This window comes from Scomber japonicus, chromosome 5 (genome assembly GCF_027409825.1).
Source record: "Scomber japonicus isolate fScoJap1 chromosome 5, fScoJap1.pri, whole genome shotgun sequence".
Taxonomy (NCBI): Eukaryota; Metazoa; Chordata; class Actinopteri; order Scombriformes; family Scombridae; genus Scomber; species Scomber japonicus.
Window position 1 is genome coordinate 13,089,313 of NC_070582.1, and position 19,556 is coordinate 13,108,868.

The following is a 19,556-nucleotide window of genomic DNA, read 5'->3' on the forward strand; positions in this document are numbered from 1 at the left end:
GCCCATGTCTTTCAGAGAGCTCTTCACTGTAGCCCAGCGAGAACAGAATCGGCTCAGGGACTGACAGCTGATAAACAGAAGGTGGACAAAATAGGAATCCTAATGCAAACCAATACAATACCACCCAAAAGAGTGCTTATATTATTCTTTTTTTTTTGTTAAGACTGTGTCCAAGTAGAGATGATTAATCTCTTTTCCTTCCTTTTGGCATTTTATTGAATTGCATCATATTGCAGGGTGTTCATGTTGTATTTGTCCATCACATTTTTTCCCTAGAACAATGAGTGCATTCAGTAAGATGGCTTCATTTCTGTGTGTTTAGATCAATAAACTATTACCTTTTTCATATTGATGCGTACAGGTGTGTGTGCATGTGGAAAACTAGCCAAGAAAAGAAAAAACCAAGAAAGAAAGAAAGAAAGAGATCTTAAAAGGACAGAAAACACTCACTGAAATGAATGTTTTGTGAGAAATGTAGTTTCTATTTGTAATTTTCCATTTGTATACATTTTTCACAGAGAGCCTTTGAGGAAGTGAGACCTTTTCACCTCTGGATTTTTGTTCATAAATAAAATGCACTGGACCTGTTTTCATGTGGTGTAAGAAAAGAAATTCTTCCGCTCTAAAAGTCAGTTAGAAGCTTAACATTTTCAGGAAATTGGGGAATGCATTTTGTGTGGATATTGATTCATACTAAGTAGACTGTGCAACACTTCTTACCTTACAAGGCATTTTCCTGGGAACAAATACTCCGATTTTATGCAAGTTAAACACCTACTGCACTGCAACTCTTCAACATAATATCATTACCGAGCTACATCATCTAATCAACACTGACAGCCAGGCCAAGTAATTATATTTATTGTGGATTATTCTGTATTCAAGTCTTGCCTTTTGCCAACTCTCACATTTCTCAGACGTCCAAACACAGTTTACTCAGGAGAAATATTTATTAGTTGCAGGAAAACAGCAAAGGCAACATAAAATGCTCACCCTCAGACTGTGCAGCTGACCCAATACATCAGAGTAACATAATGCATATATATTCAAATCAGTGCTGCAATACTCACAGCATTGCATGAAAAATGTGGATGCACTCGTAATGCAATCCTGCCTCACCTAGTGCATATTATAATGCTGAATGAGGGGAGTCAGTGATGCAGTGAAAGATGTTCAATCTTCTTGGCTAACACTCTCTGTGGTCTGCCAGGTTTTCACATGAAAAAAAAAATGTTCTGTGGTTTTTTAATCTTTGTACAGTTCAGAGAAAAGATGACATAATGACAAAGTCTCTGGGGTCTGGGTCATGCAAATGCATCATGTCGTGTCTCACATGGCACCGGCCCCAGCCCCATGAGTCCCCAGCATGAAGATTAATATGTATTACTGAATAAAGATGAAGTAAGAGGACATATTTGGGGGGAAATTTAACTGCTGGGTTGCTGTTTAATATGCTTCACTTGATTCAAGAGGGGTTTTTCTATTGGTGTACAGTAGTTTATTTTATTTTATTCATTGACATGTTTTTGAGTTTGCTTTGGCCAATGGTGTGACTAGACTTATTCAACCACTCAGATTAAATTAATTACCTTTAATGAAAATTACCTATACAATATCAATGGACCTATTTTTAGTTTTCCAAAAAATACTAAAACAGGATTGTATCTTATGTGCAAGTAAAGTGGAACAATTTTTTTCTTTTGTACATTATATGTCTGTTTCTTGCTTACTCTAACCCTCCCAAGTATTATCAGCAGGTCTATCACACCACTGAACACCAGATTGATCTCTCATTGGTCAGATTGAAATCTAACAGTCCAATCCCCAGCATGGAGGCACAATAAAAAGACTATTAACATGAATGGAGCATTAATTCTCCCTTTTGCTTGTCTATTCTGTGCTGTGTAGAACAATCATGTGGTTTAACAGATCTGCAATTACGATTAGTCTGCTCATTATACTGTGCACATAGAGGTGATTTGTATACACCAGGTTAGTGAAGGGTACCCCTATTGCACTGATTTGGAATAATCTATTTGTAGATATATTAGGATCTTTTGATTGGTTTGGTTTTGTATGTGAGAATAGTCAGGGTGAACTTAGTTTTTTTTTATTTTGGTACCACCAGTTTTGTCCTGTTTTTTCTGACTTGTTCGGCACCCTTAATGTAAATATTGTGAATGGAAATGTGATTCGAAATAAAGTGTTTCTGATTTGTAACTATTCTTTTGCCTCATCATTTCTACTGTATTTAAACAAGTTGGTTTACGCTTTGCCTCAGTTCACGTTGAAATGATATGTTCGCAGCAGTAAGCAGCAGGTTTTATGAAAGCTTTGGTGTAGTTTGTTGGTGTTTTCTCTTCCATTATGCAGCTGTATCATTTTTAAGGGGAATTTGTCTAATAACATGATGGTCAGGAGGGAAATATATTGTGTTGATCTAATCCCAGATTTGGCATAGTCCATAAGCTTGCACATTTGAAGCAAAGAGCATTTCACACTTTATCTGCAAACAGGATTACACAATGTCATGCTATAATCCAGCAGCATGGCTTCCTTTTATTTTCTGAGCCAATTCAAGAACTCCCAAGTCACCCATCTGGCACAGTTAATGCAAAGCTTTTAACCTTTGTGAGATACTGGTTTAAATGAAATGGACAGCTGCTCACTTCACACACATATGTAAGTATTTTGCATAATAGTGACATGTCATTTAAGGTTGGAAGTAAGGATTGAGACTATAGTGACGTAACTAGCTTTCAATTAACAGCTATCCTTTTTTCTCCCAGTTGTCTCTGCTGTGAATACACAGCACAGTTTTTAATGAATGTGAATAGTGAGGACTCCCAGGTGACTTGCTGGTGCTGTGGAGTGATAATGAACGGATGGATGTTTTGGTTTAACTTGTCCAAGCTACAGGTTCAATATTGAATATCATTCATTGGAAAATCACATGCGGACAAGAGAAGCAACCTTAATGTAGCTGTGGTCAGTGTAGAAAGACTGAAGATACAGAACTAAACATGCTGATTCTTTGAGCCTGGAGATGAGAGGCGAGCCTGTACCTGCATGGGACTCTGGGAACAACACCATTTGGGAGAAATACATCGACATCTCTTTTATTGTGGCAAACGGCTTGATTCTATTGATCACTTCTCTTGTAGGTATTGCAGCAAATATTTTTGTCATACTGGCAGTCTATAACCAAAAATCACTGCAAACATGGAATAATGCACTAGTGGTGAATCTTGCAGTTATTGACATCCTTCGGTGTGTAATCGACTGCCCCATTCTTCTGACCATCGTTCTGATTGTGTATCTAAGAGGACATGTGGACGAGTTGATCTGTGATACACAAGTGGCTTCTTTCTCTTTCAGCTGTTGCATTCAGTTGTTAACATTGGCTTGTATAAGTGCAGAGAGATACCAAGCCATTGCACAACCTTTCAAAACTACTCAAAGGAGAAGACGGATTATGGTATTGATTCCTCTCATATGGACCTTAGCTATTTTAGTGGCTGGTTTTTGTCTGATATTTGTGAAGGACTCACCGGTGCATGTTAGGTGCAGAGGATCACAAGGAGAAACATTATCCTCCTATGACAGCTTTGGACTTTACATGTTGTTCCCACTGTGGGCGGCTTGCTTTAGTGTAATCATTGGATTCTATACTCGCATATTCATCCTTGTGAGATCACACAATCGCAAAGTATTTGACAAAGGTAGTTTTCCTCTCTCTGAAAAAGAAAAAACAGAGGATAAACAGAAGACAGAAAAATCTGTGGCTGTGGAAAATGGACAAGGAAAGTCAGAGCAAACCCAGACTTTGGAGAACAGTGTTGCTCAAGAGAAGCTGGTGACAAAAGCTGAACCAAATTCATCCAAGAAAGATTCAGCAGATACTCTACTGACCTCAACAATAGCGCCACAAAATCTCTCCATCGATTCAGAGAATAAGAAAGTATTAACAATTAGAGTGGAGATAACTGAGTTGGGAACAGAACATCATCATCCTACAGTGCCGACTGATGAGAGACCTTTAAAAACAGAGCAATCTAACCCGTCTGCCATGAAAGTTGGATCAAAATCATCAAATGCTAGTGTTCCGAGCTCAACTGCAAAGCTGGAGAAGGTGCCAGGCAATTTCGACACAAAAAAGCAATCCAAAGACAGAGTGAAAATTGACAAAGCACTCTCTGAAATGAAAGAAACAAGTCTTCAAGTTCTCTCTGCACAGTTAGACAATCCTGAATCCACTTCTGTTTTGCTGATTGAACCAAAAAAGAAGAACAGTAATGGGGAAGCACTGGCTGTTGCAACAGTGGAACAAGTGTCTTCATTACCTCCAGTGTCAAATAATGTTCCTGAAGAAGAAGCTGCGAAACAAAATGTGGAAGTGCAAGGTGCTGTTTGCATGATGCCTTCAAAAGCCAGTAGAGAAAGAGCAAGCAAAAAGAAGGAAAGCAAAATGGCCAAGCGTGCTGGCTACATTATTATAACCTTCATCTTATTCTGGCTACCTTTAATCACGACCATCCTGTTGAATTTTGTAGTTTCCATAAACAAAAATATACAGGTAAGTGTTTGTGGAGGTAAGGATGCTGAATCTTGTCTGAATTGTGGCTGCTTAAGTTTAGGCTTGTTTAATGAACCCATCAAATATACAATTGTCAAGATGTCAAGATACAGATTTGGGTTTGACATGTTTTTATGTTTTATTGTTAAGAGCAGAGGGAGCTCCAAATTTGTTATGTTAAAATGTATCAAACAAATATATGTACTGTATATATTAGCCATAGAAATGTCCTGACCTTGAGACCCCAACACAAAGTTTGTTTAACATTCTTTTACACATTCTTTTTTAAATGTATTTATTTTCAGATGACAATCGTGCGGGACGTGGAGATCCTGTCAGTGTCTGTTGCCTGCATCACATCACTGAGTGACCCAATAATATACGCCGCAGTCAACCCTCAGTTTCGGACAGAGTTTTACAGGCTCAAGAACAGGATTAAATCCATATTCAACAAGAAATGATAAGGTTTCCACTTTTGTCTACCACTGAGTGACACTAGACCAAATGACCACATTCAATATTCACTGATTCATTTATTATTATTCAATATTACTTTTACATTAAAATGTTTAACATTTATCTAGTCAATGTTCAAATATTAACTAAATTAAACCCCACATGTTCAAGTGTGAATTTTCATTTTGCGTATAGAAGACTTATAATTCCACATGCCGCTGTGCTATCTTAGATTTTATGAAGATTGACTTCTCAGTGGTTTCTAAACACTGCAGATCAGAGTGATGCATGCTGTGAGAAACAGCCTGGACCAACATAATCAGCCTAGCAGGGGGACACTCTTGAGCTCTGAGTCTGTCTCCAGAGACCCTGCAGCCAGGACCCACCACTGAGCCAGTCAGGTCCTCACTTGTCCTCCAGCAGCACCTAATTATTATATTTCCATACTGTTATTAGGGATACTCTGTGTAATCAGGCAAAACCTTATGAAATCCAACTAATTGTCTCTTTATCTTAGAAAAAAAAGACATGGGTCATTTAATGGATGTTTAGTAGAGCTACTGTATTTATTTTATCCACTGCATCAAATGCACAATGTGTGATTATTTGTCCCTCTTCCTTTCCTTTTATATATGTAGTCCATGACAAGATTTGTATTTCATTAAAAGCAGTGTTGCAGAATTTACATTATAACATACACCAGCCTTGTTGTGTTTCCTTTCATCAATCCCATTTTTACTGACAAACCTCCAACAGGAAGCAGAGACGTACTTTAATAAAACATAATTCTGCAATGACAGCATGCAAATCCTTAATTCAACCAGCTAACAGACAGAAATAGTATGTCAACGACTGTCAACTAAATCTAGAAATAAGAGGACTTCAAATGCGGTTGATAAAGTTCTAAACGAGATATTTACAATATGAAAAATGTACAAAATGGCCCTTGAACACAGTGAAATCTACAAAGTCTCATTTTGGAATATTATAATTTAAGAAGAACTCAATGGAATGGATGCTTAACACTTTTATAGTTCAGGTCAATACTATGTGTCCAAATTAGGGTTGTTATTAGTTAAGTGTTGCTGAGAACATTCACTTATATTTCTACTTTGTGACCTAACTAATATGTACCCTGTATATTTCTCAACGCCAATTGTTATTTAATGAACGTGGCTTTCACATAGATCCGTATCAGAATGTCAAATGTAAGCTAACACATACTTTGTCTTTTTGACTTTCACTTGCACATTTCACAAACATGTCATGATGCGTAGTATATTTTACTCATCAAGCGATGACACCAACCAGTTAATGAATCAGTTAATGAATATTCACAACAGTTATCCATTCCAGTGGATGCATGTTTTTCTGAATTTACAACAGTGAGGGGGACTATTAGAGACCAGTTAACTGAGGGGTTTCAAAACAATCTATTTAATTGGGTGGGTGGTGGGTGAAGTGAATGGTTCTAATGTGTAAATAGACGGATGTAATATTCACAGAGATGGTCCCAACTTAATGAATATGTGTGCTTTGTCATCAGAGGCCATCAAGAATGACCTTTAAAGATCTGCCTTTCATCCTTTGAATCAGAAGACAACAAATACGACTACATTACATATTCAAAAATAAAGTTTTTCTCAGTATTTTTAGGCAACAACAATAATGCAATCCCAACACTTCCTTGCTCTGCTGTGCTTAATGGAGCAAGATCTGCTGGTCGCTCTTCTTCCAAGGCAGCCGTCCACATCACTCTAATACCATGCAGAGTTTGACATCAGATGAGATCACTACTTGAAAAAACCCCCGACCTCTGCTAATCTTATAATCCCTCTAGATTATGGCAGGTTGATGCTCGGTGGTCCCTCTCCTCAGCAGCTGGTGCTTCTTGAGACCAGTTAGCTGATCAGATAGGCATGACATCTACAAGGCAGATACTCGCACAATGTTGCTCTGAGAGTATGTGGTGGTGGTAGTGGAGCCATCCCTGTCTGAGGAGGTCACCACTGGGGCAGATAGGCTGACCATGGAGGGAGTGATGTAAGGTTCGTTACATTTCAAGGGCACAGTCTCATCGAGTTTGGCATTCAGGCTGGAGCGGCTGCGAGAGAAAACACAGGATGAGAGAGGATGAGAGGACTGACCTTGTGGATGTATTACACAAAGCCTGTATTACACAGTGTCCTTTTGTACATTCTCAAACTATAAAAAAAACATTTTAAGGCATATTCACATTCTTTGTGCAGTAGATATGTAGAGTATAATTGGTTCAAGGTATTCAGAAAGGTATATCTTGATTTTCAGTGTGACCATCTATAACCCTTGTCAGAGAACATGAAGAATTTAATGTATAAGAAGACAGTGTATGTAAAGCCAAGAGTCAAGAGGAACTATTGCATATCCTCTTTTTAATATGAAGTCCATCCTATACAAATTTATACTATCCTCATACAGCATTACGTGTGTTTGTTAAATCTGTGTGCACAGTATTGACTATCTTATTGCATGTGAAATTAAGTTTACACATGAAATTAACATTACCACATGCAGACACACTCAAGGAAAATAATTTGAGATTCTCACCTACTGTGTAAATTAATATTTTCACGCCAAAATTAATGGATCAGTTCACCCAATTTATGAAATAACTTGTTTTCTCACTTACTCCTTGTGCTATCTGGATATGCAGACAGTTTTGGTTTTACTTGCCCATGAGATATCTTATCTATCTTTGAGAGTATTCTGCTGTGTAATGGAGTTGAATGAAATCTCATTTGTGGTGCTTACAGCACAGAAAAACTAGATTTTAAAAGTGTCTTCCAGAAACAACGCCCCTGTTACCCAGAGCAATCCACAGAACAAGCTGTCAACAGGTTTCACAGGGAGCAGCAGCTATTTCTTCAGTTAAAAGTGGTTCAACTTAAAGATTTTCACACAGAGATCTTTTATTCATCTAAATAAGCAACAACACTGTTTCTGAAAAGGACATATTGTTGTTTTGCACATTTTCAATGCTTTGAGCACTGCAAACAAAATGCCATTATCAAAGGGACTGTGACAGTACTTCCAAACTTCAACACAAGTGAAACTATCTGCATATCACCAGAGTATAATGGGAAAATGTCTGTTTTTGTGTGACCAAACCATGTGAGGTGTAAAAAAAACTTTTCCCAAACGTCATTGTTTCACCAAAAAAGAAACACAGCTTTGCAATGACATTTTAGAGGGGTTTTTAGAGATACAAGAGAATCATATTTCTGGATCTGCATTGTTTTCAACTAACAGCTAGAGAGAGTGGATTTTTACTAAAGTGTCTCCAAACTTTTGACTGGTACTGTAAATACAGCAGTTTATGCTTTATTATCATATAATACAGGATCAGCTTTTTGCTTTTTTTGTGTGTGTGTCGGGCGAGACAGAGAGGAAGTGAGAGACAAAAGAGCAAGAAAGACTCACTACCTGTTGGCCACTGGCCTCTCTCTTATCTGTATGGTGCTGAGCTCCTGGTTGTTTGTGCTGGGCAAGCTGAAGCTACTCTTCTTCCGGTGGCGTCGAGAGCAGCACGAGCCGAGGCCGTGCGGCGAGGAGGACAGCGAGGAAGTACGTGAGCCTGACTTGTTCATGATGGAGATCTCCATGCAGTTGGCCTGAAACGTTTGCTCATCCACAAACTCGTGATTCTGGAGAGGAACATAGTGGAAATTTGGATTCAGTGTTGCTCATGAATCACTCTATTACATCAATGATTGGCTGTTCTAAATAATGAGTAAAGATGTTTCACAGTAAAGACTAAACAGACTGAACAGAATCCACGGCAAAATTGTTTAATAATTGGAAAATTAATCATCAAGGGAATAGAAATATATTGGCCCAGATGTCCACATTAAGTGCCATCTGCGAAAACATTCACAACTGTTATCCCTGTGACAAATGAGCATGACTTGAAGGTCAGGCTCAAAGTACATTTCAGGTTCTGCCAGCAGGTGGCACAATGACAACATGCACGATCTGATGCCATGGTCTGAATCATACCTCCTGTCTTCCTTCTGTCACTCCTGCTCTATTTTCTGCCATGTATAATGCACAGAATGAGAGGCTTGATATAAACATGTTCACTGGCATCTGAATGGCATGAAGCCTTTATGCAGCTTTTCCCAGATGACCGGCAAGCCTTTTATAGGGAGTGGGGGGTGGGAGGATCATCTATTAAGAAGAACACTGATTTACTGCCTGTCTATGTCGCTGTATAGGGTTTGAAGCTGTAAGTGTAAAACTAATGTCACAGAAAGCATTAAAGAGGCTCTTACATCTCTAAATTATAGATTGTGTAAAATCAAGTATGCTGGTTTGTTTGGAGGGAATAATGTTTCTGGCTGGCAGAGTCATGTTATCTTTAGCATGTTGTTGGCGAGGGGACTCCACATTTCCCAGCCCCATTTACAGCTATTTTTAACTCATGCTGCATATGAAATAGATTCCACAGTTTGTGCATGAATGAAAAAACTCACTTTGTTTCTATTTGTAACACTCTGTAACAGGCTGGTGCTATGATGATGCAGCGCGGACTGTGGAAGTGATGTAACTTTACATAAAAGGCGACGTCTTCACAGAGAACAGTTTTAAACTGTGTAAAATCTGTTACGAGAATAGTTAAAACAAAAGATGCCAGAGTGATAGACTGTTTTCCAGTGGGTAGTGCTTTTTATTGTTTAGAAAGAAAAATGGGATTTTACCGTGGTCTTCTCCAGGCAGTGCAGCAGGTGATTATGTTGGCTCTCAAAAGGAGGGGTAGCGGCCTTACCCACCAGGGCTTGTCCTGCCTCCTTGGAGGCCTTCGAACACAGAAAGTAAAAAAAGAAAACAGTGAAGTTGAACATGTTCAGACTGTGGATAGAAAAAGAGTCTCAGGCAAAAGCTAGCTTGGTGATGTAGTGGAGAGTATGCAAAGCATAGAAGGTTGAAAATGCTGATCTGTAGCACGGCAGCCAATCTACTGAGAACCTATAGTGAGATAGGGATGTTTTAGAGATGCATAGAGACAGTGGCTGATTACAACATATTTCACTGATAGAATTTATTTTGCCATTCTTACGCTGATTTGGTGAGAAGGACCAGAAAGGTCAAATCAGAGCTGAATTCATTTCAGTGCAACAGCAGTGGCACACCTAGACACAGATCGAACAGATTGCACCAAACACAGCACAGATTCTGAACCACAACAACACTACACTTTGATGAAGCTCTGCACGGCTCTGGGATGGAAGGTATGTTGTGTTAGTCCTCACTACAACCTGGATGCTCTGGAAATAACACATAGAACACACAGCAGATCAAAAACAGAGTTTAGAGGAGATGCAGGCTGAGCAGTCAGCCTCCATAGGCGAGCTACTGTCCAGTAAGCCCTTGGTTCCCTCCTTCCCCTCCTTCCCCTCCAAACCCTGTTGGACAAACATGCAGAGCTTGTTCATGAGTCAGTGTGACTGTAATGGCTGTACTCCACCAGAAAGCAAGTGTGCCTGCCTGGCCCTCCTGCTGTACGGACAGAGAGAGAGTGTTGACGAAGCATGTCAATGCTGTAGCTGAGAGGTGTGATGTGGAGAGAGTGGACGATCACACGGAAGCACTGAAATGACAGCAGCCCCTGTTACAGCATGAGAAGCCCGCCCCCCTCCCTGTGTGTGGTAGCATGGCCCCCGAGCAGAGCGGCATGCAAGCATCAGTGAGGCCCCGGTCAGTCAGCCCCCAAGCCGCTGCTTGGCCCCGTTACCTCCTCCAGTGAGTCGATCAGGAGCCCGTTTTGTTTGTAGCGCATATAAGCATTAGTGCCTCGAATCTTCACAGCACGGATTCTAGCAAGACGAGTTTTCTGTTTGAACAAACAGACCTCTGTTTTAGCCTCTGACGGTTTGTCTGTCACACTAATTGGCTCTGTCTTCCTCTGGCAGCCACAGTATTTAGTAGGAAGAGGTTATGCTTAAATCTACGATTAGGAAATTCTGCCTTAGCAAACACTTTTAAGGGGAAATGCACATATTGCTATTGAAAAACTGCTGACAGTGTATTCTGAAGATCATTTGTTCGGTCATTGTCATTCTTTCTCTTATTTCTCTCCCCCATTGAAATATAGTGAAGCAAGTTTAGACACCCAATACACACATACACAGAAACACAATAAAAGATTAATATTCTGGAAGATAATGTTTGGCCTGTCATTCTGTTATGTGCGGATAAGACGGGGACAGAGGAAAAAGGCAGATAGAAGCAAAATAAAGAGAGATAGAGAGAAAGGGGGAGAGAGAATGAGAAAGACACAAGGAGGGGGAAAGTCAGTACCCTCTGGGCTCGTCGTTTCTCTGCCCGCTGGCTTTGGTGGTAGATACGGCTGAAGTTTGACACTATGACAGGGACAGGCAAGGCGATGACCAGCACCCCACTCAGAGAGCATATGGACCCAAACACCTTCCCCACGATGGTTTTTGGCACCATGTCACCGTACCTGGAGCACAGAAAAACAGACAACAGTGAATAAGATGAGTGGAAAAATAAGAAAATAAATATTAATTTAAAAGCATTAACATTGGTTTGTTTTATCATGTGCAGCTGCTTTGTGTTATTTTTAAATCATCTTGAAATAGTAACAGTGACCTTGGATTATTTCATGACTTCAAAAAGAGAGTCACACATTTGAAGTGGGTGAGGAATAAATAGGACTTTTCTGATGTCTCTTCTTCCTGGCCTACTTTCGACATGCCATCATGATGTTCCTCTTTAAAAAATCTGTTTCATATATAATTACACACCTGCTGGTACCAGCTAATGCTTTCACATCGTGACCAAACGTGCTACATATCCCCTGTGACCTCGGTTAGCCAAACAGCTTGTGAAAGATACAGGGAGTAGTATCACATCGAGTAAAAGCAAAAGGGGAAGGGAACAGTGTGATGACAAACCCTGGAGAGATTTCTTAAGTGTGTGTGCCTCTGCAACGGCCACTTGTGTGTTTTGTTCTGTAGTAAAACAACATTAAAACAAGTCATACTTGAGACAGAAAAAAAAGCAGCTCTTTGGAAATCGTTATCATGCGCAACACCGGTACTGCAGTTAAGCATAAGCATGTCATTTTTCAGCATTATACAAATGTTACAGACTACATTCAGCATGAGCAGATTAATGGTTGTACATATGTCAGATGGGACCGAATCATCCTCATTAAAGAGATAAATGTGCCTGTCTTCTATGAGGCAGGCGGACCTGCCTTTGCTCAAGGTAAAGCTAAAATCAAACTGTCTTCATGATCTCATTTTCTTTACATTAAGCCAATAGCCTCAGTTCCACTCACAAGCCAAAACAACCAAGACTAACAAACTAAGCATTTAGCCGCAAACACAGTAACATTCTGTTGCCACACAGAGGTGATTATTATTCAGCAACATTAAACAATTAGGAACAAACCCCAATTTCTCTGAGGTAATTCATAGCGTGAGGCATAAACCTGCAAATAATAAACACAAATAATTTGAACATAACCTGCATGGTCATGACTAACCCTCTGCAGACACGTTAGGCCACAGGCAACTCTGAGGTTTAGAAATAAAAGTGCAAATGAATGATTCAGAGCGTGTGTTTTGCCTGAGCGTGTGTGTCCCATGTGCTCTAAACCTTCCTTCTCATACGTGCTGCAGAGGACCAGCAATCCACAGGATTGCAGGTAGGTGAGATGAATGATCGAGACCCTAATGCGCAAATGACCTGAGAAGACCATTACCTCCTGAGAGTAAGATGAATGCAGGTAGGAAAGGACATCAGCATTGCTCAGTGGCTGTGACAGCCGTGCGTCTCTCAAGTGAGGCAGGGTAATGTGAATGTATCGCTACACGGGAGGTTGACTATTTCATAAATGAAGTTGTCTAATGCCCACGGCCGTCTGCTACAGTCATTAGCCTCAGGTTTCCATCACATTGGGCCCAGCAGCCTGGGCTTTTACAGAGCTTGGCTGGAAAGATGTAAAAGTGGACATTTTAATATCACGCTTGATGGGACTTCATGTACAACAGTTTGCTTTCAAGTTGAGTAATCTCACACAGATGTCATTAGTTTTACAGTTCATTACAGGTCAAGTCATTCTCCTATGTAATCACTGACAAAGCTTGACAGCAGGTGTCAATTATGGATTCCGTATGTACTGTTGAAAGCCTATTAAGAGATCCGCATAAAAAATGCAGCATAGCATTCCTGCACATAAATGTGACAGCTCGCACGAGTTTCATTCCAGTGGGAGGAATGGCACGATGCTGCTAGAAAAACAAGTCTCAACAATCAACTGTGGAATACAATGTATTGTGGTCCTTTCAGGGAGAACATTCTTTTGAAAGCAAAGCATAGTAGTGAGCAGGTGAAAAAAAATGAAAGGAGCAAGCGCACTCTGGAGGAAAACACTAACAGTGATGGATTGTTCATAAGGGGGAAGCTGAGATACACAAAGCTCTGCCTCCTGGATGATGGTAGAGGTAGGAATTAACAGCAGCGAAAGATTAAAGTAATGTTCCTGCTTTGTTCTTGTTGTCTCTGACTACCAGGTACCCACGTTTCCTACCCTGAGCTGACATGGGTGAGACACGAAGATGGATGGCCAGATTCTTATCCACCCTGCAAAGGAGGAAGAAGAGTGTCGGAATGACTGAGTATCAATTCCCCAGTTCCAACCACCTGAAACCATACTGTGTTGTACTCGCGCTGGTGTTAAAAACAGCATATTCTGTACAATTGTCCTACAGTGAGATGACAGCATTGCAGATGAAGCCTGGCACAGTGAGAGAGAGTGAAGCCAGGGGGTTCGCCTCAGACCGTGTAGGAGCTTTGTCAGACTAAAAGGAATATTTGAATTCCAAAACTGGGGTATGAATGTCCCCACCCGGCTTGGATAATAGACCAATCAAACATTCATGAGTCCCTGTATCAACCTGCGTGCCAGAGTTTGTGCCGTTGACCTTAAAACCAGTGCGGTATTCCATCAGGGGGTGCTCTGAGACAGATTTCTGTACATGACCTCACTGCCTTACAGCGAGCGTCGACACCCAAGACATGGACACGCCTGGACACACAGGAACACGCACACACACAAACACACACACAGTCACACTCACACTCACACATTAAATCATGAGAACACGTACTTGTTTATGTGTGTGTGTGTGTGTGTGTGTGTGTGTGTGTGTGCACGTGCCTGCATGTGCGTATGTGTGTGAAAAGGCCTTTAATTTGACATCTAGTTAAACCAATCCTCCTTCCTAAAAAAGCAATCTTGTTCCTTGATTGTCTTCCAGAGCCCTGTGTCTGAAATCTGACTGCCATCTGGTAAGTGGGAAGTGAGAAGAAAAAAAAACAACTACGAGATATCTGAATGACTCCACAGATACGTCATCTGTTTATTTCTCCTCTCAGAGACAGGGCTTTTTTTTTTGTTCTTTGTTTTTGTTTCTAAAATCAAACAAAATGAAAAGGAATCTTGTCAGGTGAAATAAGAAGTCCCGATTGTAAAAATCTGATCTTTTCTGGTCATTTGATCTGCTGTGTCTGCAGCACACAAATCAGCCAACCTGTTTTTACGGAAGATGTTTGGGGGGGTTGGCAGAAGAAAGGCAACACTTATGCACATGCACCCTCTTAAGTGAGCACAGTCTCAAATTTCTAATGTAATCATAGAGGTCTAAAGTAAGCCCTACTTTCAACTAACACACCAGTTGAGATCATCTCAAACAGCTTAACGGTCCTGACAATTAGGATCCAAGAAGGATTGTGGCAGATCTTTCAACTAGGGGGTAGGGGTTGGGGGGCTTTTGTCAACAGCGTTAAAATCCAATCATCCACTTGCACCTCTGTCATGGTACGTCTAGCTTCCGTTCCCTGAGTTTTACCGTGAAACTAACTCGCCGCCTTTAAAAGCGCCCTTAGTGAATTCATAAAAGCAAAGGGAATGAATGACACTTAAACAGCCTGATGATATTCAGTTCCACTGATGTGAGCGATCAAGGTCAAGGTGTTGAAAATGCAGAAAAATCCTGTGATGAAGCTACTAAAGGTTCTGGACTGTAAGGTGGCATCCTATTAAATCTGTCATGGCAAAGACAGTAAATCTCTATTTCATCAAACTGCACTTTGATCTACTCCACTTTGATATTTCAGTGAGAAGCAATTGAATGAAACTAATTTGATTAATACATTAAGCATTTTGATTCATCAGCTGATTAGAATCAAGATGAATTAAGCACACTGTCCAATCTCGTGCACCATCTTTCCAAGTTGTTTCATGCCAATAATTACTGGGGGGGTGTGTGGGGGGATTGGGGGGTGGGGTGGGGGGCTGCAGTCTTGATAATATGAATTAAATTAATTTCAATCCTACCTTTCTCCATTAGATTGGTTTAACTTTGTATTCCACTCAGTGATCGTCTCTTATTATCTGAAAGCAGGAGAAAATCGTCCAGAGACATTGGCTTCAGCTGTGCGTGTTCAGTCATAGTGAACTCACTATGAGATGCTCTTTGAGATGCTACAACAAAGTGTTCATTTGAAGAAGAACTTTATTGAGAAAATAACATGTCAAGGTCAACCACTTTTAGTCTGACACGATATCAGCTTTTTTTTAATCATTCCAAAAAGATAAGTTTGGTAAAGTCCAAACAAGCTTTCAGCAAAGAGTCTTCTCAGCATGTCTTTAATAATTCTCTGAATGCATGATTTTCTTTTTGACCTTCACCAAACATCCCATCGCACACTGAGCTCCCTATCAGTGCTTCCTGGGGTAATTCGCTCGCTCAGTTTCACAGTTCAATGGCCACTGCAGTACAGACAAGCCCTCCGAACCTGTGAGACCAAAACCCGTCAATTATCCTGAAATTCCGATACTGTCACTGACTGTACCAATCAAAAGTTGATAATGACGGAGAGAGGCAGAGCTGGGACAACGGGATAGCGGCAAGGTCAGAGAGTATCACATACTCTTAAAGTGGCTACATCTCCTGAGGGCGTGATGTGAAATGTAAAGCTACCACAGAGGATCAAAGAGTGTCAAGAGCGGACACAACATTAAAATCTTATCTGAGGACTTGACATAGAAGTGATGAAGCCTTGCACTGACCAACCGAGAAAGGCTATATTTTTTACAAGTCATGACAAGGAGCAAATGGAGCAATGCTCCACGACAATGCGATTCTCTATACCTTCTCCACAAGGCTGAAAGAGCACAATATTCATTCTTGCTGACAGTTAAATAATAGATGTACCAAAAAAATGTAATTTTCCTCCTGAACTCCATCATGCTCATACAAGTATGAATTCAGAATCTCAAGAAAATAGATTATACTGCCTGCATGTCATACTAACATGGGTGACAGGAGATACACATTTTCTGGTGTGTAGCTTGTGAGGCCACAAGATTTATGGAGTACTGCAGGAGAGGTCTTGAGGGTGGTTATGTCATATTAAGAGCCCTCATAAAAAATTCAGTTCGTAAAAACAAGAAAGGAAAAGCTATATGATCGTTCTTTTCTGCGCCAACAGGCATGTGAAACTAACCACTGTGTAAGAAAAGATGAATGCAGCCAACAGAGATTTACAGATAAACAAGTGCAGGTGAAGCTAGTCGAATAATGTGTGCTAAATATTTTTATAATTGATGAACCAAACGTAAATCTGTTTTGTGTTTTTGTTAGTCAGCATGTTAAAATATTAATCGCATTCCGTATTTATCTATTACCAATACAAACAGAGCGAATAACATTTTTGTGATGCCAGAGACTGGAAGCATAACCAGTGGCAAACATCCTGTAAGAATTTCTCATTGCAGTGGTGTATCTACAGTATGTGGTGCTGCACTGCAATCCTCAGGGAGATACAACACTAGGTTTCACAAATCAGAAGCACAATAAATGAACATGATCTCTAACTTGATCCCTAAACACCACATATCATTCCTGGTGCTCTGCACTGCATCTCTGGCTGCAGCCCGGGAGCACAACATCCAAAATGCTGCCTCTCTTGGGTTTGGACACCAAAGACTGATGGGATTAAGAGTGTGTGGGCTGATAGGACTCTGCTCTGATGCTATCCCTCAGATATACATCATTATAGAGGGGGGAATCCCACAGGCACTGGGATTAGCCCGCTAGATTTTCACTGCAGGTGATAAGGGAGAGAAGGGGAGGCTGGCAGAACTACACAACATAATGGGGAGATGGGAAAGCAGAGATAAAGCGGTCCTCTGGATAGAACCAGAGGACCGCACTGCCTGGTGTAATGCGTGTGGTAGGAAAAACAGAGCGCTCCAGTATGAGTAACCGCGAACAATAGCTACAGGGAAGGACAAGTTTGAGATAGGTAAGCATCACCAGCTCTGTGGGCAAAAATGCAAAGACAACATTGTCCTGACAGGATGTCGAAATGCAGTAAAATTGAATGTGAAGCAAACGTGAGAGATCTTTTTTTTATATTCTCTCCACAATGCAGTTGAGATCTAATCTCTGCAGATTTGTGAGCAGAGTTTAAGGTTAGCATGTGAAGTTCAATGGAACAGCCACACTATGCATGGCTAACTGACAGTTGGTGTTAATGCATTGTAAATGAAGATGTTGTGATGCAGCAATGTCAATGCGGTTTTGATCTTCCAGCTGAACATTCACCCTGGAGTCTCAGTAACTACACAGATGCCAATAAAGGCCAGTGAATTTTCTCTTTTAGCCATGCCGACATAGATAAACCATATAGAATAATCCTCCACATATATGGCTCCGGCAAAGGCACCTCAGCTCTCTCTCGCTCACATATCAAACATGTATTCCCTCAGCCCTCCAAATCCCAGCTTAACCCTCACCCCACGAAACCAGGCGGCTAGTTATCACTACGGCTTTGACATTAGCATGCACGCCCTCTCTCATTTGGGAGATCTTCTTAAGAGTCAGGGATGATAAAAAGCTTTCCTCTCTACCGCTCTTTCGTTCCTGACTTTGACTCACCCTTCCTTTGCCTGGACCTGCCTGCCTCTAACTATGAGTTGGAGATGAAACGCTTCATTCCCTTTCTTTTTCTCCTCCTTTTCTATTATAATGCAGCGCTAGCACAGCCATGCTTGACATTTTTCTTTTCTTCTGCTGTTCTCCAGTCGCTCAGTCTACACCTGCTGACACTTGAGAAACAACTGCTGTCCTATGCAAAAAAAAGAGACGCCATTCCACTGCTATTATATGCCAAGTCACCTCTACTTCAGCTCTTCATCCTCATGATTACGACCGATTCCTTGTGGCAATTTCTTTTAATTACTAGATGAACGGCCGTTCTGTATTAATAGAAGTTTTACGAGGGTTAAGTATCCACATAGACCCATAAAATATCACGCCGTCCTGCAAAAATGCAAATGTGACAATAATAATTTGTATGTGACAGAGGGAGGTCTAATGATGCAAGTCCTCGATCAGTCTTGGCATGATGAAACCTTGGTAAACTGACTCAACCATGGCTCAAAGTCCAATTTGTCACTCCATGTTTAGATTTCCGCCCATCCTCCCTACATTTCTTTGGAAAGCCAGAGGCTAAAAATATATTCCCACGTCAGTATAATACTTTGATAATGCAATTACACCGCTTCGTGGCTGAATAGGGAGGGCAAAGGAACATGAAAGAGGGGTACGAAGCACGAAGGGGCGACAGAGCTATGGATTATGAGAGAACGTGATAATAAAATGAAATCATCAGACACTCAAGCGATTATGCTAATGAACTCATTCTGTATTCATCATAGGTTAATCGGCATGCAGGCAAGAGAGTGGTGGCCTTTTTCTTGAACACAGAAGGCTTTGATCAAGCAGGGAGCGAATTACCTCACCTCTGGCATATGAAGGCCTAAAGTGGGGTTAAAGGTGAAAATACAGAAATTTAGAGATGACCAATTAACAGGAAAAATAGTGTACTGGCAACAGCAGTAGCATTAGTAATAGCAGTGTTTCAGCGTATTCTCACGTGACGAAGCACAATCAGGATGCTGCTCACAAGCACAGAAAAGACCGCACTGAAACATACTGTACATAAAGACCTATGCTCAACTATACTGTCTAGGCGGGATTTGAACGTGACCCCGGTGACCTTTCTTGTGTGGTCAGGTGATGGAGAAGAGTGAAAAACGTGAAAGGTCTTGCGGATTAGTGGGTGTGTGTTGGAAAGGGGAACTGGTCCAGGAGCCTCATCACACTGACAGCAGATTAGTGCTCTGCGGCGCCAGAGCAGACGGTGCAAGATTAACTTTGATGTGCGATTCCGCTCTGAGCAGCCGCTGGATATCAGCTCCCTTCACCAAATGGCCCCTTAACAGTGAGTTTGCAGTAGTGCATGCACAAGCTGCAGTATCTAAAAATCTGCTTTTTTAATGGCAAGCAACAGCGTCACCAGATTTGGAGCTCTGTGTACTTGTGTTGCTGGTATATTATGTCCATCATAAAGGGAGATTTATATGGTTGATTTTATTGTTCTGTCT

General features: G+C 40.9%; 2 protein-coding genes across 2 annotated transcripts in view; one reads left to right on the forward strand and one right to left on the reverse strand.

Moving 5' to 3' along the window:
* Positions 1-3,046: 3,046 nt before the first annotated feature.
* On the forward strand, positions 3,047-5,037 carry LOC128359375 (dopamine D2-like receptor). Its single transcript, XM_053319868.1, has 2 exons — positions 3,047-4,576; positions 4,882-5,037. The coding sequence occupies exons 1-2, from the start codon at positions 3,047-3,049 to the stop codon at positions 5,035-5,037; spliced, it is 1,686 nt and encodes a 561-aa protein (XP_053175843.1).
* Positions 5,038-6,958: 1,921 nt separating this feature from the next.
* LOC128358860 (potassium voltage-gated channel subfamily D member 2-like) overlaps positions 6,959-19,556 on the reverse strand; it is a 28,098-nt gene continuing 15,500 nt past the window's right edge. Inside the window, exons 2-6 of the mRNA XM_053319254.1 lie at positions 11,369-11,531; positions 10,803-10,901; positions 9,769-9,867; positions 8,495-8,715; positions 6,959-7,136 (exon numbers count right to left, since the gene is read on the reverse strand). Coding sequence (XP_053175229.1) covers positions 6,959-7,136; positions 8,495-8,715; positions 9,769-9,867; positions 10,803-10,901; positions 11,369-11,531 — 760 coding nt within the window. The remainder of the gene's footprint in view (positions 7,137-8,494; positions 8,716-9,768; positions 9,868-10,802; positions 10,902-11,368; positions 11,532-19,556) is intronic.